Genomic DNA, 25,533 nt, shown 5'->3' with positions numbered 1-25,533 from the left:
CACCAGCCTGGGCAATACGATGAAACCCCGTCTCTACTAAAAATACAAAAAGCCAGGCGTGGTGGTGCGTGCCTGTAGTCCCAGCTACTTGGGAGACTGAGGCAGGAGAATCGCTTGAACCTAGGAGGTGGAGGTTGCAGTGAGCCGGGATTGCACCGCTGCACTCCAGCCTGGGCAACAGAGCAAGACTCTGGCTCAAAAAAGCAAGAAAAAAGAAATTGGCCTGAAGTTAGTTCACTGCACTTTTGCAGCTTTTCCATCTCCTTGCAAGACTCTTCCAGGCCGAGATCCAGATGACAGGGCTCCGGGGCAGCATTAGTAGCACTATCCAGAAATGCTATTAGCTGTTCAAAACCTGGCAAGTAACTCGCTGGCATGTAACAGCCTCAAACCTCCTTCCAGGAGTCATGACTGTGTATGGCCTTTGATGCAGGGGGAGGGCAGCTGGCTGTGGCAGCTCTGCCTGTCCCTGCCTAGCCTGGCGAAACCTGACTTGTGTGCAGACAGTTCTTAACTGCTGACATACCAGAAGCTCTAGAACAGGGATCCTCAAAGTGCGTTCCTTGGTTCAGCAGCATCAGCAGCACCTGGGAGCTCGTTAGAGACGTAGGTTGTAGGCCCCACCTCAGACTCCCTGAGTCGAAACGGTGCAGCCTGCTTGCTTTATTTATAATCTACTTTAACAAGCCTTTCCAATGAATCTGAGGCAGGCTCAGGTTTGAGAACCACTGAGCTAAATGATTCAACTTCTTACCAAAGATACTTGGGCACATCACTGGTCCCTTGGCCCCGCAGCTCAGGTTTGGATCCTGATCTTTACTCTTTCATCCTTTGTTTACTTTTTGAGACGGAGTGTCACTCTGTCACCCAGGCTGGAGTGCAGTGGGGTGATCTAGGCTCACGGCAACCTCTGCCTCCCGGGTTCAAGCAATGCTCCTGCCTCAGCCTCCCGAGTAGCTGGGATTACAGGCACGTGCCACTATGCCCAGCTAATTTTTATATTTTTAGTGGAGACAGGGTTTCACTATGTTGGCCAGGCTGGTCTTGAACTCCTGACCTCGTGATCTGCCCGCCTGGGCCTCCCAAAGTGCTAGGATTACATGTGTGAGCCACCGCGCCCGGCCCATCCTCACTTTGAACATGTGGGGTTAGTTCCTTTGTGACAATTTCCTATGATCTTCGTTCCCACTTGGTCACCTGACCTGGAGACTCTGTCTCAAAAATAACGGCTTACTCTCACGAAAGAGAGCATTTCACCTGCCATTCGAGGATGGCTGCGCCCGCTCTCTGGGCGGGTGGGCGGGGGAGCCTGACTGATTGGGTAGTTTAGACCTTAGAGGTAGGGGAGAGGACAATTTGGGCCACGTCAGGATACCTTACTTTCCAGCTGTAGGATATATAGGAATTTCCCCAATTAAATGTGTGTGTGTGTATGAGAGACCGTCTCACTCTTGTTGCCCAGGCTGGAGTTGGAGTGCGGTGGCACGATCTTGGCTCACTGCAGCCTCTGCCTCCCGAGTAGCTGGGATTACAGGTGCCTGGCACCATGCCCGGCTAATTTTGTAATTTTAGTAGAGATGGGGTTTCAGTATGTTGGCCAGGCTGGTTTCGAACTCCTGGCCTCAAATGAGCTGCCAGCCTCGGCTTCCCAAAGTGCTGGGAATACAGGCATGAGCCACCGCGCCCGGCCCAGGACCCCACTTTTTAAAAAATTGAAACCAGTCACCTAAAAGAAGGAAAGACAAAAGTATGGATTTCACACCTAGAGCTTTCACTTGCTTTATGGAAACAGCCCCTTGTCATTTGGGTCGTGAAAAGATGTCTGAGGGCACTAATACGCGTAAAGCATCAGCCAGGAAATAGGGGCCTCTCAGGTGACGGGGAGGTACAATGGTAATCACACCTGATCCGTTCGCAGCTTCACAGGAGGCCCCATTTTGAGCGGTGTGTGAACGTGTGGTCCACGTTCCCAACACTCAGGAGAGGGGAAAGCATGTGTAGGACACGCCGGTGAGACGGCGAAGGAAGCTGCTGCTGGGGCTGGGGCTGCTGGGAAATACGAGAGGCTTCTGTAGCAGGGCCACTTGCTGGTGGCTGTCCCCGGCTGTCACCTAAAACCTCCAGGTCAGAAGCACCTTTTCTGCAGTTGGCTCAGGAAAATGAACAGACTCAGGGTTGGAATATTTTTCTTTTCAGAATTTCCGAGACGAACAGATCTCTCCAAGTATCCCAAAAGGCGTTTGTTCCCGGTGGGGCCAAGGGCCTGTTCTTGGAGACAGATGGCGAGCAGCGGCCAGCAGCTGCCCTGAGTGCTCAACTTCCCCTCTAGAGACAGGCTTTGCCGGGCGCGGTGGCTCACGCCTGTAATCCCAGCACTTTGGGGAGGCTGAAGCGGATGGATCACGAGGTCAGTAGTTCAAGACCAGCCTGGCCAAGATGGAGAAACCCTTCTCTGCAAAAAATACAAAAATTAGCCGGGTGTGGTGGTGCATACCTGTAGTCCCAGCTACTCGGGAGGCTGAGGTAGAATCACTTGAACACGGGGGTGGAGGTTGCAGTGAGCTGAGATTGTGCCACTGCACTCCAGCCTGGGCGACAGAGTGAGACTGTCTCAATAAATTAAATGAATAAATAGAGACAGGCTTTGCCCCTCAAGTCCGCCTGAGTCTCGGCTCTCTAAATCCTACCCAAGAGTGGCAAACTTGAGGCCCTCCTCCCTGCCCGCAACGTCTCACCTATGTGGAGTGCTACCCAACCTCCTTCCTACCTCGAATGAAGCGATATGGGCAGGTGACCAGCCAGGGGGGTGTTAACGACCTCACGGGTCCAGCATGCACAGGGCCTGGCCCCACAGCCCAGCACCCCTCCCCACCCGGCCTTCACTGCAGTTTCTTCTATGCCCAATGACAGGTGACATTCACCTGCACAACAGCAAGCCTGGTGACTGACTGGCAGCTCGGTGAATTCCAGCTGAGTGCCTGTGATTCCACCCCCTTACCTCCCGCTCGAGTGACAATGTAAGCATGACCTCGAAATTGACCTCATTTGTATCTACTCCTCTCCCAGTCACATTCCTGTCAGCCTTCACCATCCACCCAGACCAGGTTACAGAGCACACAGGTGAGCCCGCGGCCGCAGGTTTCAAAAACTCACTTTATTCCAATGTGAAATGAGGACGTGATGGTTTAAAAACAAGAAAAAGTTCTTGCTCGCGGTGGGGATACTTTGCTTGCTAGCTCACGCCCATCCCCTTTGAAACAAGGTGTCTGGACAGACCACACCCAAAAGCAGCTCTCCGTACACCCAGGCGGACGCCCGTCTCCTCCAGGCCTCAGGGTGGTCACATCCTCCCCAACCAGGGCTCTGACAGCAGGCGCAGAGCAGCAGCACAGGAAGGGGGGAACGGGAAGAGCGGGGCCTGTGGGGGTCCCCACCACCCCCAGAGCTAGTCTCAGACCAGGAAGGGAGCTGGGCTCCGGAGAAGTGGCAGCACATCGGCACCTGTAACTTCCCCCAGCCCCGCCCCCCGCCCACTGTGCGTTAGGCAGCTCAGGTTCAAACGAGGAGAGGGATACATTCAGACTGCAGACCCCAAGGCGATGCCCAGCTGGGTGCAGGGAGTAGGGAGCCGAGTCAGAGCCTACGGCAGCGCCACCCACTGGGCTTGAGGGCACACAAGCCAGGGTCAGGCACACGGGCTCTGAGGGCCCAGCACAGCCAACCCCAACCCCTTCATGTGGGAGCAGCAGCCAGACCAGGCCAATCACAACTAAAACAGCCCTGCGGCTCCTGTCCTGCCCCAAACTAAAGTGCACCCCAAACCCTCCAGCCCTGCCACAGAGCTCTGGCTCCCCATCCCAGGACACAGGAAAGGCCCCTCCCCACCATGCTTTTTGGCTTTAAACCTGAACTTTCAGAGAGGTTGGGTCTAGGGGTAGTGGCAGCAAAAGCAGCAGCCATCATGTCGACCATACAAATGACCTGAGAAATCCCATCTGTGCACCACCCACTCAGGACTGGCTCGGGCTATGTACAGGGGAGAGGAACGGTCAACACTCACATCCACGGACGCACTCGCACACGCCTGCTGGAGGGTGGGGGCCTGAGGAACACCTGCCCCCCAGCCGGGAACGGATGGCTGCACACGCCATTCACGTGTCTTCAATGGGGCCTCTGCATCATATATTCATTGAACCAGTGCAAAAACACCGTTTGCGGGGCAGGCAGGCCAGGGTCCCAGGAAGATACGGGGGAGGGGTGGGGTGAAACGTGGAAGAAGAGGGTCTTGCTTCCTCTTCCGCCCGCAGGCACGCCCCCTTCTCCTGGAGTCTGGCTCCCTGGTAACGGGGCCGCTGGCTGACTGTCCGTCTGTCTCCCTCTCTATCCCTGCACGCTCGGAGAAGGGTCCTTGGCAGCCGGGGGCTGGGAGCCCGGGTCCTCTGGGGCCCCCGCTGGCGCGGGCTCGGTGGCCATGGGCTCCTCGGCCCTATCCTTGTTTCTGCTGGCCTCCTGGAGCTGGTGCCGCCGCGCCACCTCGGCTTTCAGATTCTCCAGGTCTTTTTGGCTGAGGAGAAGGGTGGGGATGGAGGTGGGACTCAGAGGAGTCCTGGGTCCTCCACCACCCTCCTGGCTTTTGGGATAAACTCAGGCTCTGTGCTCTATTCACTGGGAAACGTGTGTGAACACGCGCTTCCCTCCTGAAGGCGGAAGGTCCCTGAACACGGAGAAGGTAAGGACCCCGCACCTGACCCAGTCTCTGGGCTCCCCGCACACCCAATTCCAGTCACTGTCCTCCGTGGCCTCCCTCCAGAACAGATGGAGGAAAGTGGAGTCGGGGCGCTGCTCCCACACCCAGCTGACCATTTTAAATCCACTCCCCACATGAGGCCACACTGCTGTGAGCACCCCGGGGAGGAATGGGAGGCGGCGGGGAGGGAACGAAGCCGCTTCTTAGGTACTGGATGGGAAGACGCCAAGATACGCTGTGTGAAGCGGAAACACCAAGGTCTTTACTCATGGAATAGGAGGATGCTGAGTAAAATAAGGGGCCGGGCGCGGGGGCTCACGCCTGGAATCCCAGGACTTTGGGAGGCGGAGGCAGGCGGATCACGAGGTCAGGAGATGGAAACTATCCTGGCCAACACGGTGAACCCCCGTCTCTACTCCAAACACACAGTCAGCCGGGTGCGGTGGTGCGCGCCTGTAAGCCCCGCTTCTCGGGAGGCCGCTGAGCCCGGGAGCCGGAGCTGGCAGTGAGCAGAGATCACGCCACTGCACGCCAGCCTGGGTGACAGAACCGGGCTCCAACTCAAAAAAACAAACCACCAGGACACGCTTCTGAGCGGGGCGGGGGCCTCACCTGAGAGGAATGAAGAGGATGCCGTTAATGACGTTCAGCTGCTCCAAGACGCTGGCCATGCTGGGGGCTGTGAACTGCGAGGCAGGGAAAGGAGCCGTGAGCCGGGCTCCCGCGTGCGCTGGGCTGGAGGGGCCGCCCCGCCCGTCTCCGGCCCGGTCTCACCTTGAGCGGCGGGATGTTGGCGCTGGAGCCGTTGCGGTAGATCTCATTCATGGTGCGCTGCAGGGCCACGGCCTGCTGGGTCAGGCACTTGAGGTACTCGGAGCTCTCCTTGGTCTTCTCATGGTCCTCGCCCAGCTGCGGGGAGGCGGGCAGAGGCAGGAAGGGATCGCGCCCCCCGCCCCCGGGCCCCTGCCACAGCCCCACCCCACCACAGCCCGCCCTGCCCACCTGCGTCTTGTAGATGGTGTAACCCTCCTTCTCGTGCTGCAGGGCCGACCGGAACTCAGCTTTGCTCTCGTAGACTCGGGCGACAAGGTGGTGGCTGTCGGGAGGCGCCGGGGCGAGGGAAGGGCATAAGAGGGCTGGGCATGGGGGCCTGACTCGGGGGCCGGGGGGTCTCCTCTAGATCCCTCCCTGGAAGCCACCGAGGGGAAGATCAAGTCCAGGCTCAGCAAAGAGGGGGAGGTGGAGAGAAATTTTCTCGGGTGTCCGAGGAAGCCAGAGCACTGGGCCTCTTCCATGCCCCCACCGGACGCCCCCACTGGCCTCTGTGGCCCTTGGAGTTTGGGTGAGCGGCCACCTCACCTGAGGGCCACCTTGAGGGCCTTGGGCCCGTGGTACTTGGTGCTGACGGCCAGCGCGTTCTCCAGGAAGCGCAGCGACAGGTCGTACTCCATCACCCCGTGCAGCACCAGCCCGATGTTGTTCTGGGGGCAGGCGGGGGGAGGGGGGCCCTGGTCAGCTCCCGGTCCCCTGGGACGGAGGTGGGTCCCTGCCGCTCCCCTGCCCTGGCACTCACGTCCAGCAGCGCCATCTCAGGGTGGTCTTCCCCAAACACCAGCAGCATGAGGTAGCGGGCGCGGTACAGCAGGCTCAGGGCCGTGGACAGCTGGCTGCTGGCGAAGCAGTACAGGGCCAGGTGCATCTGCAGGCGGAGTCGAGACAGGTCAGGGTGGCAACGGACCCCAGCCCCTCACAGCCCCCGCCCAGGCGGCACTCACATATTCCTGGATGGTGTTGGGGTGCTCGATGCCCATCACCCGCTCGCTCATCAGCACGGCCTTCTGCTGGTTACTCAGGGCCTGGGGAGAGACGGTGGTGGTCGCTGTGGCGTGGGAACACCCCCGCACCCAGAGCCCACACGGCACTGCTCTGCACACTCCTGTCCTCTCCAGCTGCGCTCTGGATCTGTCCCTTGCACAAGGCAGCAGGGGTGTCAACAGCAGCCGCTGCAACACCTTGAGAGGCAGGTCACACTCCACAGAGAGCTCCACACACCCGTGGTCTTACGCCCAACAAAATCTCCACCAATACCCAAATACAAACCCAAAACTACTAAAAACATTAGAAGGAAAAAAAAAGCTGAGCGGGGATAGGTCCCTTGAGGTCAGGAATTTGACACCAGCCTGGCCAACATGGCGAAACCCCATCTCTACTAAAAATACAAAAATTAGCCAGGTGTCGTGGCGGACGCCTGTGGTCCCAGCTACTCGGGAGGCTGAGGTGGGAGAATCGCTTGAGCCCAGGAGGTGGAGGCTGCAGGGAGTCGATATCATGCCATTGCACTCCAGCCTGGGTGACAAAGCAAGACCCTGTCCCAAAAAACAAAAACCAAAAACACCCATTTATAAACAAAAGACAAAACAGTCCCTTTGACTGCAGGGAGTGGGAGATCCTAAGACATGCTGACCCTGAAACAGCCTCCGCCGGCCCCGGCCAGGCAGGCCACCCAGAACCCCACAGCCTGCACCAGCCCCCGCCAGGCAGGCCACCCAGAACCCCACAGCCTGCATCAGCCCCCGCCAGGCAGGCCACCCAGAACCCCACAGCCTGCACCATCCCCCTCCAGGCAGGCCACCCAGAACCCCACAGCCTGCACTGGCACAGAGGACGCGGGAGCTCAGTGGCATGCTTCCTGCCCACTCACGGAGTCACAGTAGGCATCCTTGCCGACACCCCGTGGGGCATCCCCTGCCATCGCCTCCGAGAACTGACCTCACCACAGCACAGGGGGCTCCCGAGCTCTCCCCAGGACACAGTTACAGAAAGGAGGAGCCAGAGGTGGCCTGGGCAGAACGATCAACTTCCTGGGGTCTCCCTGGACTCCACCCACTCCTCCGCCGGGGGCCCCCTCACTCCCCATCCCCCAACGAGGCCAGGCCTTTGCTGCCACAGCCCAGAGGGTGCCTGAGGCCCACCTCTGCGTAGTCGCCCATGATGTAATGGAGGCGGGCGAGGAGGCGCAGGCAGGCGCAGGTCTCCACGTGCATGGCTCCGTAGACGTTGTTAAACAGGTTCAGGGCCTCATTGATGAGCTCACAGCCCTCCTTCAGGAAGCCTGCAGGGCACCCCCAGGGGTGGCAAGGTCAGGACGGGGCATGAGGAGCCCCCGCCTCCACCCAGCCCCACCCGGCCACACACCCTGCTGCACTTTGGCCTGGCCACTCTGGAAGAAATGGAAGGCATCCGAGGCCTTGGGGTTGACGTGCTTGACCACGGGGAAGATGTTGAGCACGTCCTCCTCGGTGAAGGCGGGCTTGTGGCGACTGTCGAAGCTGTACTCCTTCAGCAGGACCTGGAGAGCAGCCCCACACACAGGACGCCTCAGCCCCAGGCTCAGAGAGTTGGCACCTCCCAACCCACCAAGGCTTGCGCACAGATGGCTACTATGAAGAAGCCACCTGTCCCGTGGCCCCGGTCGGGGGTGGGAGCCTGCAGCAGGGACGCGGCGGGATGTAGTGGGACGCAGTGGGGACGCTGAGCCGTGCCCACCTGGATCCCTGTTTTCAGCGAGATCTCCCGCAGGAGTGTTATCTTCTGCAGGCCATAGGTCTCCACAGCCTGGTCCACAGTCTCACTGAGGAGGGAGCAGGGGGCCTGAGCAGCCCAAGCACCGCTGGGCCCCCCAACCCTGCCCCACCCAGCTCCCCAACACTGTCCAGCCTGGGCCCCCAACACCGCCCCACCCTCCACCCAGTTCCTGGGAGCCTCTGGGCTGCCCTCACCCTTCAGCACCCAGTGATCTCCACACTTCTTCTCTCCTCCGACTCCCTGGCCTATGACCACAGGCCTTAGATGCCATCTGGGAGCCAGTGGTGGCCGCCTCATCTGCCCACTCCCACCAGCCCTGCCCCACCCCATTCGCACCCCAGCGGCGTCCCAGCCACGCCCTACACGCACCACTCGAGGTGGAAGTCAAAGTAGTTCTTGGCCTCCTGGCAGATGTCCTTCCAGAGCTCCTGGGGGGTCACGACAGCCCAGGCTGTGTTATCTGCAGCCCCGGGGGGCCGGTTTTTCCTTCTCTTATTCCTCTTCTTGGAGACCAGCTCGTCGGCGGGCAGGTGGGCCACAGGGTTAGGGTAGGAGCTCAGGAAGCAGTTAAGGAAGTGGCTGATGGCGGCTGAGAGGCCGGAGAGCTCGACTCCCTGCAAAACAGGTTGGATCCAAGTCACAAGGGCCCTCAGCCCCACCTCAGACTCTTTCCCGAGGCCCCACACCATGCTGGCAGGCCATGGCCAGCCACGGAGCAGACGTGTGGCACCTGTAAGTACGTCTTGAAGATGTGCTTGGCTGAGCGAGTGATGAGTTCTCCAATGCCGATTTTCTGGAAGGATTCAGAAGGGAGGTCTCGGTCAGGCCCCCGCCTCCCACCCAGCCCCGCAGCTCCGTTCCGCCCCCGCCCAGGCAGCACTCACGTAGACGTGGTCCAGCTGGTGGCGGGCCGGGCTCCGCAGCACCAGCTCCAGCACCTTGCCCAGGTAGCGCATGTTGATACCACGCTGGCGCATCACCTCAGCCAGCGTTGCCCCGTCCATGGGTAACACGGCGTGCTCCATGCAGTCCTTCACCTGCGGGCTGCAGCAGGTCAGGCCCCCACCCGGCTCCTCTGCCCCCACCCAGCTGAGTCTGTCTAGGGGAGCACAGCTATCCTGGGAGCCTCTGGAGAAGGACCCCTAAGGCTCTAGCTCCCAGTCAGGATGGGGGAATGTGCCCAGCCTCTGGCAGAAGCAGAGGGGGGAGAAGCAGAGGTGCCTGCTTGGGGCCACTACTTGACCCCTAGCCCCGTGTCCTGAGGCTTGGAGGCCACGTGTTGGGGGAGCACCCAGCACCCCGGGGCCAAGCGCAGAGCCTGCAGGAGGAGGAGGAGGAGGATGCGCAGTTCCCACTGAGCTCCTGCCCCATCCCCCAGCCGTGTCACCACCCAGGGGTCAGAAGACTGGATCCCCAGCTGCCGGCCCACCCGGTGGGCTCAGCAGGGCCGGAGCCCTTGACCTCTGGGAGTCAGGCTCCCCATCTGTCAAATGGGGATGCCCAATCAGGGAAAGCTGAAGTCACTCCTGCAATCCTATGTTCATGGGCCTCCAAGTCGGAGACGGATGAGGGACCAGCACCCACCACGCAAGCCCCACCTAGCCCCGCAGCCCCTCCCTCACCAAGCCAGGGATCTGGCAGGAGAGCAGGAAGGCAGCCGCGTCCTTCAGCAGCTGCTTCTGGTCCCGAACTTCATCCTGGCAGGACTCAGGGAAGCGAACCCCTGGAGAAGGGAGAGCAGAGAGGCTGAGCCAGGCGGTGGCAAGACAAATGCTGCCTGTGGCTGGCGGGGGAAGCCCTCAGATGGGGGACAAACCCACCAGCCCTAAGGGCCCAGTCCCCCCAAGAGCAGCTCTGGCCCTGGAGGGCTCCTGCACTGGCCGGCCCCTACCACTTGCCTGGTGAGAAGATGTCAGGATTGAAGCGAATGTCGAAGGCGGTGCTGCTGATGGAGCCAACCGCCTTACATGCGTTGCGGATCACCTCCCGGCTCCGAGGGTCTGCTGTGGAGACACGGCTCCATGAGACGCAGGTCCCCTCTGCCACCGGTGGAGCTTGGCTGCCCCACGCCTCGCCCCCTAGCTCCTCGCAGAGACGTCTGCCAGCCTCTCCCAGGTGGGGTCATAAGCCACCCTGGCAGGGCCAGCCCGGGCTCTCCCCCAGAATCTGCAGCAGCCTCACCTGTGCCGTCGTCCGCGGCGATGGTCTCTGCCAGCTCCTTCACCTTGGCCAGGCCGCTGGCGCTGCTACCCTCCTCCTCACTTCCCGCCTCCGGTCCTGGAGGGTCCTCAGACTTGGACTCCAAAGAGGACGGTCCACCATTTTCCAGCGAGGAGGGGGTCTCCAGCTGGCTGGCTTTCTGCTGCATCAGCTGCAGGGCAGCCAGCTTCATAAAGAGGAGGTACCTGGAGCAGAACAGATAGGGCAGAGCAGGAGCTGGGAATCGGGGAGAGGAGCTCTGCTGGCCCAAGGCTCCCGGTGGCTGGGGCTCCACACCCCGCAGGCATGAGGCACCTTCTGGCTGGTGTGCACGAGTCAATGCACAAAAACCAGGATCTCCCAAGACAGGAAGAAGAAGGTGGCCAGGGGTGGTGGCTCACGCCTGTAATCCCAGCACTGTGGGAAGCTGAGGCAGGTGGATCACCTGAGGTCGGGAGTTTGAGATCAGCCTCACCAACATGGAGAAACCCCGTCTCGACTAAAAATACAAAAAGTTAGCTGGGCGTGGTGGCGGGTGCCTGTAATCCCAGCTATTCTGGAGGCTGAGGCAGGAGAATCACTTGAACCCAGGAGGCGGAGATTGCCGTGAGCCCAGATCACGCCATTGCGCTCCAGCCTAGGCGACAAGAGCAAAACTCTGTCTCAAAAAAAAAAAAAAAAGAAGAAGAAGGCTGCATTATGGAAGGGATGGGACAAGAAGGGCTCCCCATCCAGCTCAGGGCTCTCAAAAGTGACAGGAAGCCACTGGCATTTAAAAGAGTTACTCACACTGTTGGACCTCTGACATGGCCATTTCCTAACCCTACACACCAGCGGCAGGGACCCCCGGTGCCCCACCTGCCCGCCCCAGCACTGGGACAGTCACAGCCACCCAGACTTCCTAATGCTCCTTAAGAGAACAGCACCGTCGCAGCCGGGTCACCCGCCTGGGTGCTCGCGAGTCTGCAGCCCTGGTTTCTGCACTGGGGAGCCTGACAACCGGGCAGGTGTGGACGGGTCTCCAATGACTGTGGCCAGACGGCGCCCTTCTTCACTCTCCAGCGCATCTCCAAGGACCCAGCCCTAGCTCCACCCAGGGCGTCCGCATTCCCTGCAGCTGGCCCTGGCCCAGCAAGGCCGCCCCTCACCTGTGCTCCACGAAGGCGTCCACCAGCTCCTGGCGCAGGCAGCAGAGCTTGTGCCGGTGGGCGCGTGGGAAGCCGGCGCGGGCGCATTCCTCAGGCAGCTCCTCACCAGGCACCGGCAGGAAGTTGAGGTCCGGGGGGAAGGTGCGCAGCAGGTCGAGGATATAGTGGCGCCCGTCGTTGCCAATGATGCCCTTGCACTCGACCGAGGAGCAGAGCTCCACCTCCTCGTCGCGGTCGTTGAGCACCCGGTGCCGCAGGATCTTGAGGGGCCGACTTGTGCGCTCCAGCAGCTCCAGGTACCGCGGGTGCGACACCACGGTCTTCCCGAAGTCGATGGAGCCGTAGATGACGCTCTGCTCCTGGTCCCGCTCCAGGATGCCGGGGATGATGGACTGGGCCGTGACGCGGTAGCCGCGGTAATCCACCACCACCGTGCCCAGCGTGTACAGCCCCTCCACGTCCACCGCGTTGTAGGTACGCACGCCGTTCAGGTCGTTGGTGGGCGCCACGTAGGCTGCCACGTCCCCCCCGAAGTCCTTGTAATGGTCTCGGACGTCGAAGCCCAGGCTGAAGAAGATGTTGTTCCAGATGAACATCTGCATCTTGGTCTCCTCGCTGGGGTTGATGGCCATCACGTTGCCGTCAATGACGGCCATGGCGCCCCGGGTGGCTGCCGCGGTGAAGTCGCTGTGCACCTGCGGGGGGCCGAGGAGGGGAGGCTAAGAGGCCCTGCCCACCAGAGCCTGCACCCACCTGGCCAAGCGCCCCTAGACCGCCCAGGCAACCAGGCCTGCCTGGGGAACCCAGGGACACCCGGAGCCTGAGCTTCCTCATTACGTGGAAAAGGGCAAGAAACCCATGTTTTGGCCGGCCGCGGTGGCTCACGCCTGTAATCCCAGCACTTTGAGGGACCGAGCTGGGCAGATCACCTGAGGTCAGGAGTTCGAGACCAGCCTGACAAATATGGTGAAACCCGTATCCAATAAAAATACAAAAAAAAAAAAAAAAAACCCAGCCAGGCATAGTGGTGCAGGCCTGTAGTGCCAGCTACTTGGGAGGCTGAGGCAGGAGAATTGCTTGAACCTAGGAGGTGGAGGTTGCAGTGATCACACCACTGCACTGCAGCCTGGGGGACAGAGTGACACTCCATCTCAAAAAAGCAAACAAACAAAACCTCCATGTTTTGAAAATATACTTGTGCTCAGGGAGACAGCATAGCTGAGTGATTAACAAGTGTGGGCAAGTCTGGCATCCACCAGTTATGTGCCAGGTGAACTTGAACAGATAAAGGTATTTATAAGTCCAAAATTTATAAATTTACATTTACAAGTCCAAAATATACAAAATAGTGTGTATAACGCACTTGGCACCATCTCTAGGCGAAGTTGGTAACTGAGAAATGAGTTTTTGTTTCTACAATTATCACCTCTAGGCAGTAAAACGATGGAAAGTTTTTTGGTTTTTTTTCAGACAGGGTCTCACTCTGTTGCCCAGGCTGGAGTGCAGTGGCACGAGATCTGAGCTCACTCGACTTCCCCTGGCTCACGCGATCCTCCCACTTCAGCCTCCTGAGTAGCTGGGACTACAGGCACATGCCACCATGCCAGGCTAATCGTTTGTATTTTTTGCAGAGACAAGGTTTCACCATGTTGCCCAGGCTGGTTTCCAGCTCCTGGGCTCAAGTGATCCCCCGTTTCAGCCTCCCAAAGTGCTAGGATTACAGGCGTGAGCCACTGTGTCTGGCTGAGATGTTTTTTGAGATGCAGTCTTGCTCTGTCGCCAGGCTGGAGTGCGGTGGTGCAATCTCAGCTTACTGCATCCTCCGCTTATTGAGTTCAAACAATTCTCCTGTCTCAGCCTCCCGAGTAGCTGGGCCTACAAGTGCCCACCACCACGCCCAGCTAATTTTTGTATTTTTAGTAGAGATGGGGTTTCCCCATATTGGCCAAGCTGGTCTTGAACTCCTGACTTTGTGATCTGCCCGCCTCGGTCGGCCTCCCAAAGTCCTGGGATTACAGGCATGAGCTACCAAAGCTGGCCTGAGATTTTTTTTTTTTTAAGCAACTACTTCTCCTCATTTCTCTTACTAACCCAATACCAGTAACTTTTAAACCCCGGCCAGCTATAAGTGTTAATGCAGATGAGCTCCCGCCCTAGAAGGGCCATGGTTGGCCAGCGGTCGCCCAGGCAAAAGCCCCGCAGCAGTCAGTGGAGGGCGGGAAGCTGGATGGGCCTGGACACTCAGTGCCTATGGGAAGTAGGGCCCGCTCCTCCCAGGGACTCAAAGCCTCAAAGAGACCAGAAAAAGGTACTGGGATGGTCTGCTGGGAGGTAGAAGGCTAGCAGACCCTGCAGGACACCCTGACTGGCCTTTGGGGAACCTGACAGGGTTAGGGCTGCCCTGCCTCCCTTGCTTTCCTCCTGTCCACAAGAAAACCCGTCAGCAGGTAGACTGGTGGGCCTGGGACTGCCGCTCAGCGGACGCTGCAGGCACCTTGAATATGGCCCTTTCTCGGAGCAGCCGCTCAGGCAGGTTCTTGCGAGGCAGCTCCCTCGTCGTCTGCAGCTCCTCATTCCAGTCTCGGGTCTGCAGAGAGATCAGAGAGGGAGATATGGGCTCAGCCTGTGCCCTGTGACTTGCTCTGGGCAGTCCCTCCTTCCACCTTCCTGAGAAGAGCCCCAGACTCCCGAATGAAGAGTCAGCATCGGGCTTCCAGCAAGTGCATGGCACCAGCCCAGCGCCCAGGAGGGCGGGGGTGCCCAGCGAGGGCAGGGCCAGGCCGCAGGCACCTGTCCAGGAATGTGCTCCTCGTAGCCCAGCCTCGAGGTATAGGCATCCTCTGCGCGCACGCAATCCATGGCATGCTCCGCCTGGGGTGCTGTCCAGCTGTACACCTGGAATGGGGTGGCGATCCTCTCGAACGGGTGGCGCTGGACCCTGTGGCAGGCAGGGGAGGGGAAGATGGCGCAGCCCACCAACCTCAGAGCCCTGCCACGGGCCCTTTCCTGAGGCCCCCGCCTGCTCCGGCGTCTCCTACCCTGAGACACCGCCCTGAAGTCAGAGAGAAGCGCACGGGCGCCTCTGCCGCAGCTGCTGTCTCGGCACTGACCGACAGCTCCCTAGAGCGGGGACTCCCGCATTGGGGGCCCAGGGCGGTTTCTCCAGACAGAAGCACTGGAGTGCAGGTCCGGCTCACCCCATGCCCCATGTGCCACGAGACAGGCGGGAGGGCGAAGGCGCTACCTTTTCTTCTGCAGCACAGCAAAGTTCTTCCTGAAGGCCGGGCTGATCTGGTTGAGCAGCTCCACCAGGGAATGGCTGAGGAAGCGGGGGCTGGCCGGCTTGGGGTTGAAGTGATAGGCCGTGGACCTGCAGGGAGGGGGCACTGAGCAGGGGGGGCCCCAGGTGTCTGCTCAGACCCAGAACAGCCGGCAAGGCAGGGGGGCCTGGTGGGCTCGCAGGGACTCACTGATTCAGGTAAAAGCCCCGTGTGGACGCCGTGATGCTGACTTGCCGGTCCTCGGCCGTGATCACAAACAGGTACATGAGGTCCCCATGCATCTTCCGGTTCCCCGGGGGCGGGTTCCAGCCGCTCATGGTGAGTACTTTCAGGCACTGCAAGGGCTGTGGGAGAGGCCGAGCCTGAGGGGCCAGGCCTCTGGTGTGGGGGCCTCCACCCCGCCAGGGACCCTCTTCCTCCCTCCCCCAGGATCCTACCTTCCAGTCGCGGTTTTGGGGCTGCAGGGGACACAGTGGCCGCTCCCGGCTCCCTGGCAGGATGTACTCGGGCGGTGTACAGTCGATGGGATCCATCTCCAAGCCCTTCTTCCGCTTCCCGCTGTCTGAGGGACCCGAGGCTAGTGGTCAGCACAGAGCCACCCAGGGCCAGCTGTCTCCTACCTGCCGATGCCCTGGTCTGGGTGCCTCAGGCCCAGGTCCCTCGGCCCCTTCTCCAGCCCCCACCTCCATGCTCCCCGCCCCTTGCTCCCATCCCCAGCCCCAATGCCTCCCGCACCTCCCAGGTCGCCGTCGGTGAAGACACTCAGGAAGGACAAGGAGTTGCAGTCAACTCCATTGAAGGCATCGGATGGGTCCAGGCTCTTGAGCAGGTCTCGGACGTGGCGCACGTGGATGCGGGCCTCACGCACCGTGTATGGCTCTGTCAGGAAGGCAGGGAGCGGACGGCGTTACCAGAGCCCTGAACCCTGAACAACCTGCTCAGCACAAAACCGGTTTCAGGGGTGCTAACACAGTGGTTTTAATTTTCAACTTTAGGCTTCCGTTTTCAAATTCCACTATCAACACATAAGCTGGAGTTCTGGTTTTGACAACACACACACACACACACACACACACACACACACACGCTGCCTCCTGGTGAGCAGGGATCTTTGTTCATAAAGAACTTTCTGCCAAATGCCTCTGAAGCACACACAGGCCTCAGGCATCCACACGGCCGCCTGCTTTGTGCGCCAGCGTCTCGGGTGGGCAGGGCTTCTGGAGCTCTGGGGCTTCCACACCACAGCCTTGCCCTGCTCTCCCGAGGCAGCCTCACGTAGGGGTGGCCTGAGGACTTTCCAAGGCCCCCAGTGTCAACACTGCCCACGATGTGGTTTCATGGGATTTGAATGGCAGTTCTTTTGGTGGTGGGGAGAGGTTCTGTGATCAACCGTGGGCGCTGTTGAGCTACAGATCTTTTCCGTCACTGCTTTCAACAGGCCCTGGGTGGGGAACCTGAGCGGCTTCCACCCAGAAAACTCAAGCCCACGGACCAACCTGATGGCGCCTCACTGTGCCCGCCCTCCCCGCTCCAGGGCCAGGGAACTTTCGGGACTTCTCATTCATCTCTACAGAGCTGGACTGGGCTGACTGCAAGCCCTGGCATGGGACTGCCGGATTTCTCGTCTTTAGAATCACGGCTCTGTTCTTTTGTTCGTTTTTTGAGACGGAGTTTCGCTCTTATTGCCCAGGCAGGAGTGCAGTGGCACAATCTGGGCACACTGCAACCTCCGCCTCCCAGGTTCAAGTGATTCTCCTGCCTCAGCCTCCCAAGTAGCTGGGATTACAGGCGTGTGCCAGCACGCCTGGCTCACTTTTTGTATTTTTAGTAGAGATGCAGTTTCACCACGTCGGCCAGGCAGTTCTCCAAACTCCTGACCTCAGGTGATCCACCCGCCTCGGCCTCCCAAACTGCTGGGATTACAGGCGTGAGCCACCACGCCCAGCCCACGGCTCTGTTCTTTAACCCATGGGCTGTGAAGTTGGCAGATATAGGTGTGATGGCCTGAGAAGCAGACCTGTGCTCCAATCCTGCCTCCATGAGCTCATCCGTGACACAGGGACCCTGGCATGGATGGTGCTGCCTGCCTCTGTCTCTGTGGACCCTCCCCAGGGCAGGCGCCCAACTTCCAGACCAACCTTCCACCACGCGCAGCACGGAGCCCTCCTGCAGCCCCTCAACGCTGCGCAGCTCTGAGAAGTGGTCCAGCACGTTGCCATCCAGGTGCAGCGAGAAGCAGGTGCGGTGACACGTGTCCTCACGGTCCATGAGCACCTGGTGGATCTCCTGCACCATCTCCTGCGGGGACACCTGCAGGGAGAAGGCCCCGAACACCCTGGTGAGAGGCCATGTAGCAGAGAGCAAGGACAATACCACCTTGTCCCCAGTCCAAAGTACCTTGGTGCCCAGAATAAATGCCCCAAAGACTCGACTTCCCACTTTCTGGCTTTTAAATCCAGGCCGTGTCCACACATGCCACGCCCTGTGTGTGCAGCCTGGAGCCTGGCCCACCAACTCGGCCCTGCAGACCAGGAGCAATGCCCGAGCGGAGAAGGGGAGATGGAAGAACAGGGGGTCAGAATTCTAACGGCAGCCTCACCCCCGTCCTTGCCCAGTGCTAAGGTGCCTGGAGCAAATGGCTTTCACCTTCCAGAAGGGGTGCTCTGGGGCCCAAGCCTGTGGGTGTTGAGACATCCGACGGCCCTGCCCCATTCCCCACTGAGTCACCAGCTTGCAAGACCTCCACGTTGGCTCTGCCCTTGGAGATGACCCAATATCACCGTCCCCTCTGGCAGATGGTAAAATCACGGCCCAGAGAGAGCTGACTTGCCCGAGGGCACAGAGCAAGAGGCTGGGGAGTCCTGGGATGCCAACACGACCCAGCCACTATCATTCCCCTCCCCACGTAGGGCTGGCGGGCCCGGCTGGTCGCTGTCCTCTAGCAATGGGGCAATGACCTGACCCTGGGCCCGATTCCCACGTCTACCACGCCAGCTGAGCGGCTCTGGGGAGGGCACGGGTTCCTCAGTTTCCTGCCACAATGTGGGGCCAGGAGGAGCACGAGCAAGGCTGAGTTTTCCAGCTCACCCTCCCCAGCAGGCTCAGGCCTGGTCCCCAACACGCCTCCCTCCGTCTTACCTGCAGGGAGAAGGGCTCGATCCCAGGGGCGAGGATCTTCACAGAAAAGCCCGTGTCCTGAATGACAATGACTTCCTGGCCGGCGGTCTCATCTCCCGGGTCGGCCTCATCAAGCCCATTTTCCCTGGGTGGCTCGGCCGCCCCTTCCTCCTTCTTCAGGCTCTCTGGGCAGTCCCCGTTTAAGAGCATGACTGATGGCAGCTCTGCGGGACAGGAATGGATCAGCATCAGGCGGCCTCGCTGGTCTGGGGTGCCGTCCACCTGGCCTCACACGGGGGTACGTGCCTTCCGGAAAGGCATCTGCATGCCCTCCCGAGCCTCAGCCGCGCGGTCTTCCGCCTTGCCCTCCGCACACCTGCAGGCCATTTACACACCCAGCCGCCCCTCGCAGCCACTGCTCCTGGACCCACTGTAGTATGGAACCTGAACACACGGCCCAAACCACTCTCCCCAGGGTCACCAAAGCTACCCTTCAAGCCAAACCCAAGGGTCTCCTCCGGCCCTAACACACCTGGCTTCCCAGCAGTGGCCCCCTCTTCCTCTCCTCTTCGCTGACCCACGCAGTGCCCTTGCCCCTCCCTCTCCAGCCCCATCCTCTTCCATCCCCACGGAGCTGTGGTCCCAGGCTGCAGCGGGGCTGCAGGGGTGTGCCTGGGCCTAGTCTCTCCTTTCTGAACCCACCCCTCCCATACACTCCTGCCTCGTGGCTCACACGGCCAATCCTGTCCCCTCTCCAGCCTTTCGGACCAAGGAGACCACTGCCTCCCAGGCATCAACAAGTGGCTGGCCCTGAGGCATCACTGAAGACTCGTCTTGCAGGAACGGAACTCATCTTCCTCCTCAAACCGGCGCCTGCTCTATCTAGTCACCCACTAGGTATCTCCCAACCCATCCACAGGACCTGGCCTCTGCAGCCACTGCCCTGGGGCAGGCATTTCCTCTATGCAGCAGTGCCACCTTCCTCCTAGGAAGCCCACCGCTTATAAGACCAAGCTTCTTAGGCCAGTGCTCTCAGGCACCCACCTGAAGTCAGCCTCGGCTCCTGCCTGCTCCCTGCTGAGGTCTAAGGACATCACACCATGGAAGCCTGGTACCGCCTACTGCCCTCCCACCGCTGTGCTTCTGTGTCTGTGCTGCCCCTGACATCCCATTCTGTACAGCAAACACTGACTCACCCTTCAAGGCCTAGGAGAAATAAACCTTTTCAGCAGCCTGCCCAAACGACCCTTAATGGCGGGATCACACCCCATCCCCCTTTCATTCCCAGAGACATTCGGCTGCACCCAGGGTGGCATCCTCACCAGCTCTAACCACCACGTTCTGTCTTGCCCAGGCTCAACAAAAAAGGCAATAAATAAGGTACTTACTGCAAACTTGTAGCTAAGTCCAATATTTGTACACAGCACCCAATCCACATGCTGTAAGCAGGGTGGGGAGCAGGTGACAAAACCTTGCATTCCCACCCAGGCACCAGTGGAACAAAGGAGAGCCCCTTGTTCCGCGGAGGAGCCAAGGACCGCCTCTCATCGCCTCCAGCAGACACAGGCCTGCCTGGGCACCCAGCTGGGAGACGAGGACCTTGGCCCCAGGACCTGCCCATCGGCCAGGCTCACCTGCCTGGCTTGGCTTGAAGCTCAACGGTGCCAACTCTGAGGAGGGCCTGGGTTCCCTTCCAGAAAGAACAGCTCACCCAGCTCTGCTCATCCCATCGAGACCCCACCTCCCCTTCCCTACCCAGCTCTCAGGAGTGGGGACAGGTACATTTCCCAGAACTGTGTGGTCCCAATCCGGACCCATCGGAAACACAGAGCAGAAGCCTCAGGGAAGGGATGAGGCTAGTACAGAAAGGCAGAGCCCAGGGGGCCTGGAGAGTCACTCACTTTCCCGGGAACCCCATGAGTAAATGAGAAACAGGATCTCTAGGAGCCCAGAGAGTCTCTTCCCCCTTACCCCAAAGAGGGGTATCTGAAGCCCAGAAAGGCTCGGAGCCTGGCCTAAGGTCAACCAAGTCAGAATGGGCCCCAGACCCCTCCTGCGGCCTGCACCCTACACCGCGGCACTGCCCTCCACTCTGGCCGCTGAGGACTTTCAATGACTGTGTCTGTCATGCCTCTCCATCCCCACCCCACCCTCTCCAAGCCTGCCGTGGACTCCCAGGACCCACAAGGATGCACAAAGACCTCCCTTCCAGGATCCAACCGCCCCGGGAAGGACACCTCCAAGCCGCTAGCAAGGGAGCAGCCCCTCCCCAGGCGAACACCTGCCGGACTCTGGGGCCACAGCAAATGACAGCTGGGCAGTGGCCGGTCAGCTTTCAAAAGGCAAGAGGCAGGGCAGCCAGGTGGAGGCACCTGCAGCCAGGAGCCGGGAACCCCCCACAGGGTCCCTGAGAAAGGCTGTGCCGGCTGCCAAAAGCCCCTGGAAGGAGGGGAGAAGCAGGAAGAGCCCCCACCCAATGTCGAACAGCGGTTTTGAGCTACGAGATCGCAGAAGCGGGGAGTCAAATACCTAGACAGGGACAGCCTGTGCTCTTTCGCCTGTCTGGAATGGGAGGACAGAAAGGAGGGAGGACAGGGCAAGGTGGCCACGGCTCCCACTCTCCTTCCCCAGCCCAGCGAGACGACCCTCAGGGGGTACGTATTCCCTGATCCGGTTTCAAAGGCATGTGACTGGCTGCCCATGGGCCTCCTCTCCCCAGGGCAGCACGTCCTGCCCCAATCCTTCCTCCAAGGAACCCCGAAGGTCTCCCCACCCCTGGAATAAGGCAGAGCGATCTCCCCCACAGACAACTGGCTGGCTCACCAGGTCCCGGTGCTCACCTGGTGCAGTTGGCAGCTGCCCTGCCCTCGGCTCTGGAGTCTCAGCATGGCCGTGGCAGCAAGGCAGCCGGCTCTCCAGATCAGCCCCAGCATTGCCCGGGTGCCTCGTTCCAGCCTCAGCCGCTACCCTTGCCCTACTGCAGCCAGTCAGCCCGGGGCTGGAGCTCTGGCTGGCTTCGGGTTTCAGCGGGGCCAGGCCTGCCGTGGCAGCCCCAGGAAGGGCACACTCCCCCTGCCTGGCATCCCGCTCAAGGTCGGCCAGAAGGACGGCTGTGGGCCAGGATAACCCAATGGCCCCAGGACCCCAGGGGGAGCTGCTGTCAGCACTCAGGCCCACCTCCCTATGCCCCCTAGAGAGGGGGTCACTGCCGGCAAAGCCACTAGGGGGATCAGAGAACCGAGAATTTGGGGTACCTGGACCCCTCAAGATTGAGGGTGTAGGAGACTGGCTGGCAGGGGCAGGGCCCAGTAAGGGGGTCCTCTCCTCAGCTCCCACCCCAGTGGGGGTGAACAGGACCGCTTCCGCCAGCTGCCGCCAACAGCTGGCACAGACCCGGGCCCAGGCCATAAGGTGGCTGCCTCTACCCACCAGTCCCAGACACTGAGCACCCCCTGTCCCCAGGCCAAGAGCCTGGCTGGGACCTCTGGCTCCTGCTGCCCCCTGCAGGTGACCTGGCTGCCAGCCCCTTCCTGGGAGTCACTGGTTCCGCTGGGAGGGCGGGGGATGGGCCCCCAGCTTCCCAGAGGACAACTGCACCCGTGGCCCTGGCCTCCAGGCTCCATCAAGAAGCTGGCAGGCTCCATCTTCCCTTCCCAGCAGCCCCAGCCCTGCCAGGAGGGAACCAAGTTTCTCCCAGGGGAGAAGAGAGCTGGCAGCAGGAGGCCAGCGGCCGTGCAGCGGGGGAGGAGCCCCGCTGGCCAGGGCGCCTTCCCAGGGCCTCTGACATGCTGCCAGGGCCCAGTGAGGACTGCCCCAGCATCCACCCGAGCCAGGGTGGGCGGGAGTCAGGCTCTCACTCCATCCCCTCCCCTCTCCAGGACCAGGGATCAGGCAGGCCCTGGGCTGCTTCACAGCCCCCATGGAAGGTTCTGAGTCTCACACAGTGACCAGAGGAGAAGGACCAGGCCTAGGCAGAGCCCCTCTGCTCCTATCCCCTTCCAAAATACACCCTAACCCTCCGGAGACAGGGCTGGGGGAGGGCAGCTTGCCAGTGACCCCAGAGCAGTGTTGACAACCACCTGCATTCTGGTTACCACAGAGCCAGGACTCACGCTAGGCCCAGCCCACGGCAGCTCCCTGAACCACCATGCCAGCCCGTCTCACCTACAGCAGCTCCCTAAATTGGCTTGGCCAGCCCATCTCACCTGAGCAAACTGAGGCTCCAGAAGGCTAGGAAGCAGCTGCCCAAGGTCACAGAGGCAAGAGGCAGCCAACCAACCCAGAGCAAGAAAAAACCAGGTGTTACTATCACATTTGGGACTAAGTTTAAAAAAAAAGACAAAACAGGTGTGTCAAATGCTCAAGCCAATGGCTTCTGAGTCACTCCCACAGAGTGCAGGCTACCGACCAGCTCCTGCCAACCCGCTCCCGCCGACCCGCTCGCGCTTAGCGCAGCCCACCCACCCCCTCCCTAGGGCCCGTCAGCACCCACAGGTGGGCTGCACCTGCTTCCTTCTCCAGGCCTCAGGCCTCTACTCAGGGGCAGATCTATCCCAGGCACAGCATCCCCCAAGGCCTCTACACCCTCGGGCCACTACTCCCTCCTCTCACACCCGCACCTCTGAGGATGTGAGCTTTCGAGGAGGGGACAAGGAGGCCTTCTGCAGAACGGGAGAACGGGGCCCAGCAGCAGTCTGCATACACACAAACTCAGATGCTGGTGAAGAGGCAAAGCGCACCCCTGCCCTGGCCTGGAGGCGCAGGGAGCCCAAAGGCGGCAGACAGGAGGAACTAGAAAAGAAACTTAGGCCTCCCCAGAGGGCCTGTGAGCTGCCCAAGCCAGACACAATCTCACTCAGAAGATCGTGCCAGGGCCAGGCCACGCCCCAGCCAAGTCCTCGGCAGTTGAGGCTCCAGCAGGAAGTAGGGTCCTAAAAGGTGCATCACCCATCCCAGGAGCCCAGGGCTTCAGGGCAAGGCAATGGGGCAGGCAGGCGGCCTATCAAGGAACCCACAGACCAAGCACCTGTTTGCCTCCTTCCTGTCCCATCCAGGCCAGAGGCAGGTGTTCAGGGCCTGAGGACAGTCCAGAGTTCCTCAAGCTGCTCTCCCCACATCTCATCCAAGAGAGGAGCTTTAGGATACTGTTGGGGAGCTCCCATTAGCCCCCAGACTCCTTCCCCAGCTGCCAGCCTCCTCCTCCTCCCCCTCTGGGCCTCAACTCCAGGGAGCTCTCCCCTGGGCAGAAGGAACCTGACGCACCACTGCGGACCTGAAAAACCTGCCTGTTCTCTTAACCCCTAAAAGCCGCTGTATTCCCAGGAAGGTAACCAATCCTTGCCCCCCACCCTCAATGGCCTTGATCACCTCCTTCTTAAGGGGACTGAAGAGCCTTCCAGAGCTGGATCTCAGAGGTCAGAAGCCTTGGTTCTGATGCTCAGGTGGGCCCCAGTTTGCAGGGGGGTGGGTCTTCATTAAGGCTCCGTCCTTCTTTCAACAGATCTGGGCTGGCTGTAATGTAAGTCTTAGCTACCTGTACTAGCTTCCCAGGGACGTAGGAGCCCATGTCCTGCCCACGAATATGCTCCCAGTTTCCCCAAATAGCTGTGCCCTTCCCTAACTCAGTTTACCCCAGACAGAGCCCCCCTCACCAGCACAGTTTGGAAGGGGCTTCACTGACTCCCTCACAGAAATGCCCCAACAGATGCTCCTTGGCCCCCTCGTTCTCAGCATGTGATCCAAACCAACACGCCTGTCCCAACTTCCTCTGGGCCAGGCCACGGCAGCCTTGCTTTGCTGGCCATGAGCTGGAATCCAAACACTTCCCTTAACAACTAAATCGCTGTGTGACCTTGGGCAAGTCACTTCGACTCTTCAGGTCTCTGCTAAAGGGGAAATCAGCCAAACTCCTCTTATCTAGCCTGATTCAGAACCACATCAGCACAAAGCCTGGTAGGTTGGGGCAATCAGCATTTGCTGTTCTGCCCAAACCCTGGCCTTGTCTAGGCAATCAGCAGTTCTGCCCCAGCACCTGTCCCTCACCCCGAGGTAACTCCGCTATGATGGGAACAGGGTCAGAGGGCCGAACGCTGCCCCTATCCTGATTCCCAAGTCAGCCCTGGCGCACTCACTGAAGCTGGGAAGGGAGATGATGAGGCGTTAAGACCACAAGTCCCAACTGAGGACAGTCGACAGAGGCGGGAGGAACTGGGGGACAGGAGTAGCTCTGCACCCCCACTGCCACCCGGAGCAAAGAGGACCGCAGCCCAGCCCTGAGAAAGATGACAACTGAGGGTCTGGGAAGGGGATTCCAGCCCCTAAGCTGGAGTCTGAGACACGGCGGAAGTAACAGAGGGAAGAGAAGGGGCTCAGGAGAAAGGCAAAGCAGGCCCCACCAGAGACAAGCTGCAGCCACTGCCACAGTCACCACCACACAGCCACCATGGGGGATCGCTGGGAGCTTGACTCCACGCTAACGACCTTTGCTTTAAAAACAGCAACTCTGGTCTGACCCACTTTTCGCAATAAGGCAGGTTAATGATCAAGTTCTGGCACAAACACTTCCCCCTGCCAAGGAGTTCGGTTTTGCCCCATGCACAGGCAGACGCCCCCTACACCAGGTCGGCCGAGCAGGCCAACACACCGGAGAGTCGCCGCCACAGCCTGAAGACCTGCGGTTACAGCCTGGCCTCAGGGCATGAACCAGGGACGCCCCGCACCTCGTGCTCTTCCCACAAACCAAGCCTGGGAAGCCTCGAGCGGAGCTTCACTCCCAGGGCTGCAGCCCTGCGCACCGGGAATGCCTGGGAGGCCGACGCGGAGCAGGTGCCGAAGGGGGCCGTCCCGCAAGCATCGGAGCGACCCCAGCTCAGACAGCTCCCATGCCCGGGCGCAGAGGGGGTGGGGCCGCCGATTCTCTCGGTCTGCGGCGGCGGCGCACCCCGAAACCGCGTGTGCGCGCACGTGTCCCTGCGATGAGGCGCGCGTGTGCCCGCCGAGGGTGCCAGCCGAGGCTGCCCTCCCCGGGACCCCACGTGCGAAGCCCGGACTGCAGCCGGGGGCGACTGTGAAGGTGACCTTCAGGGCGGGGGCGACCCGGTGGAGGCCCCAGCGAGATACAAGCGGGCCAGGCGCGGAGGGAAGGCGACGGTCCCCGCGGAGTCCCGAACCCGCCCGCCCTGGTCCGGCGCCCCCCGCCCGGCGGCCCGCTGGCCCCGGCCCCGCTCACCGGCCGCGCCCGGCCGCCCCTTGCCCCCGGCCTGCGAGCCGTGTTCCCGGGCGCTGTCGGCCGGGGCGGCCGCCGGCAACTCGTCCGTCTTGATGACCATGGTGGCGGGAGCGGGCGTCCGCTTCGGCTGTCCGCGCCGCCCGCCGCGCCACTAACCCAAGTGCCCTGCGCGCCGCGGCCGCTGCGGGAAGGACGGAGTCACCGGCCCACGTGGTGCGCGCCGTGGCC

General features: G+C 60.7%; 1 protein-coding gene and 1 long non-coding RNA gene across 5 annotated transcripts; one reads left to right on the top strand and one right to left on the bottom strand.

Moving 5' to 3' along the window:
• Nucleotides 1-1,649: 1,649 nt before the first annotated feature.
• LOC117067924 lies at nt 1,650-3,671 on the top strand. Its single transcript, XR_004430898.1, has 2 exons — nt 1,650-2,407; nt 2,911-3,671. It is a non-coding gene; the product is annotated as an uncharacterized LOC117067924 (long non-coding RNA).
• CLUH (clustered mitochondria homolog) lies at nt 3,134-25,533 on the bottom strand. Of its 4 annotated transcripts, none has more exons than XM_033185107.1 (26): nt 25,306-25,533; nt 18,099-18,301; nt 17,099-17,270; nt 15,696-15,839; nt 15,398-15,522; nt 15,150-15,304; nt 14,924-15,049; nt 14,470-14,617; nt 14,174-14,266; nt 11,680-12,374; nt 10,514-10,737; nt 10,231-10,335; nt 9,955-10,055; nt 9,217-9,369; nt 9,063-9,125; nt 8,702-8,946; nt 8,294-8,378; nt 7,943-8,096; nt 7,720-7,859; nt 6,523-6,603; nt 6,321-6,446; nt 6,107-6,228; nt 5,750-5,843; nt 5,522-5,656; nt 5,360-5,433; nt 3,134-4,564 (listed from the first exon to the last, which is right to left on the bottom strand). In XM_033185107.1, exons 1-26 carry the CDS (start codon nt 25,403-25,405, stop codon nt 4,381-4,383), a joined length of 4,047 nt encoding a protein of 1,348 aa, XP_033040998.1. In that variant the 5' UTR covers nt 25,406-25,533; the 3' UTR covers nt 3,134-4,380. The 4 variants fall into 4 exon arrangements, with proteins under 4 accessions (XP_033040998.1, XP_033040999.1, XP_033040997.1 ...); XM_033185108.1 differs by having other exon boundaries at nt 10,231-10,332; XM_033185106.1 differs by lacking the exon at nt 25,306-25,533 and adding an exon at nt 20,918-21,388 and having other exon boundaries at nt 10,231-10,332.

Source organism: Trachypithecus francoisi, unplaced genomic scaffold (assembly GCF_009764315.1).
Source record: "Trachypithecus francoisi isolate TF-2019V2 unplaced genomic scaffold, Tfra_2.0 Lachesis_group20, whole genome shotgun sequence".
Lineage (NCBI taxonomy): Eukaryota > Metazoa > Chordata > Mammalia > Primates > Cercopithecidae > Trachypithecus > Trachypithecus francoisi.
This window is presented reverse-complemented; position numbering and strand designations above follow the sequence as displayed.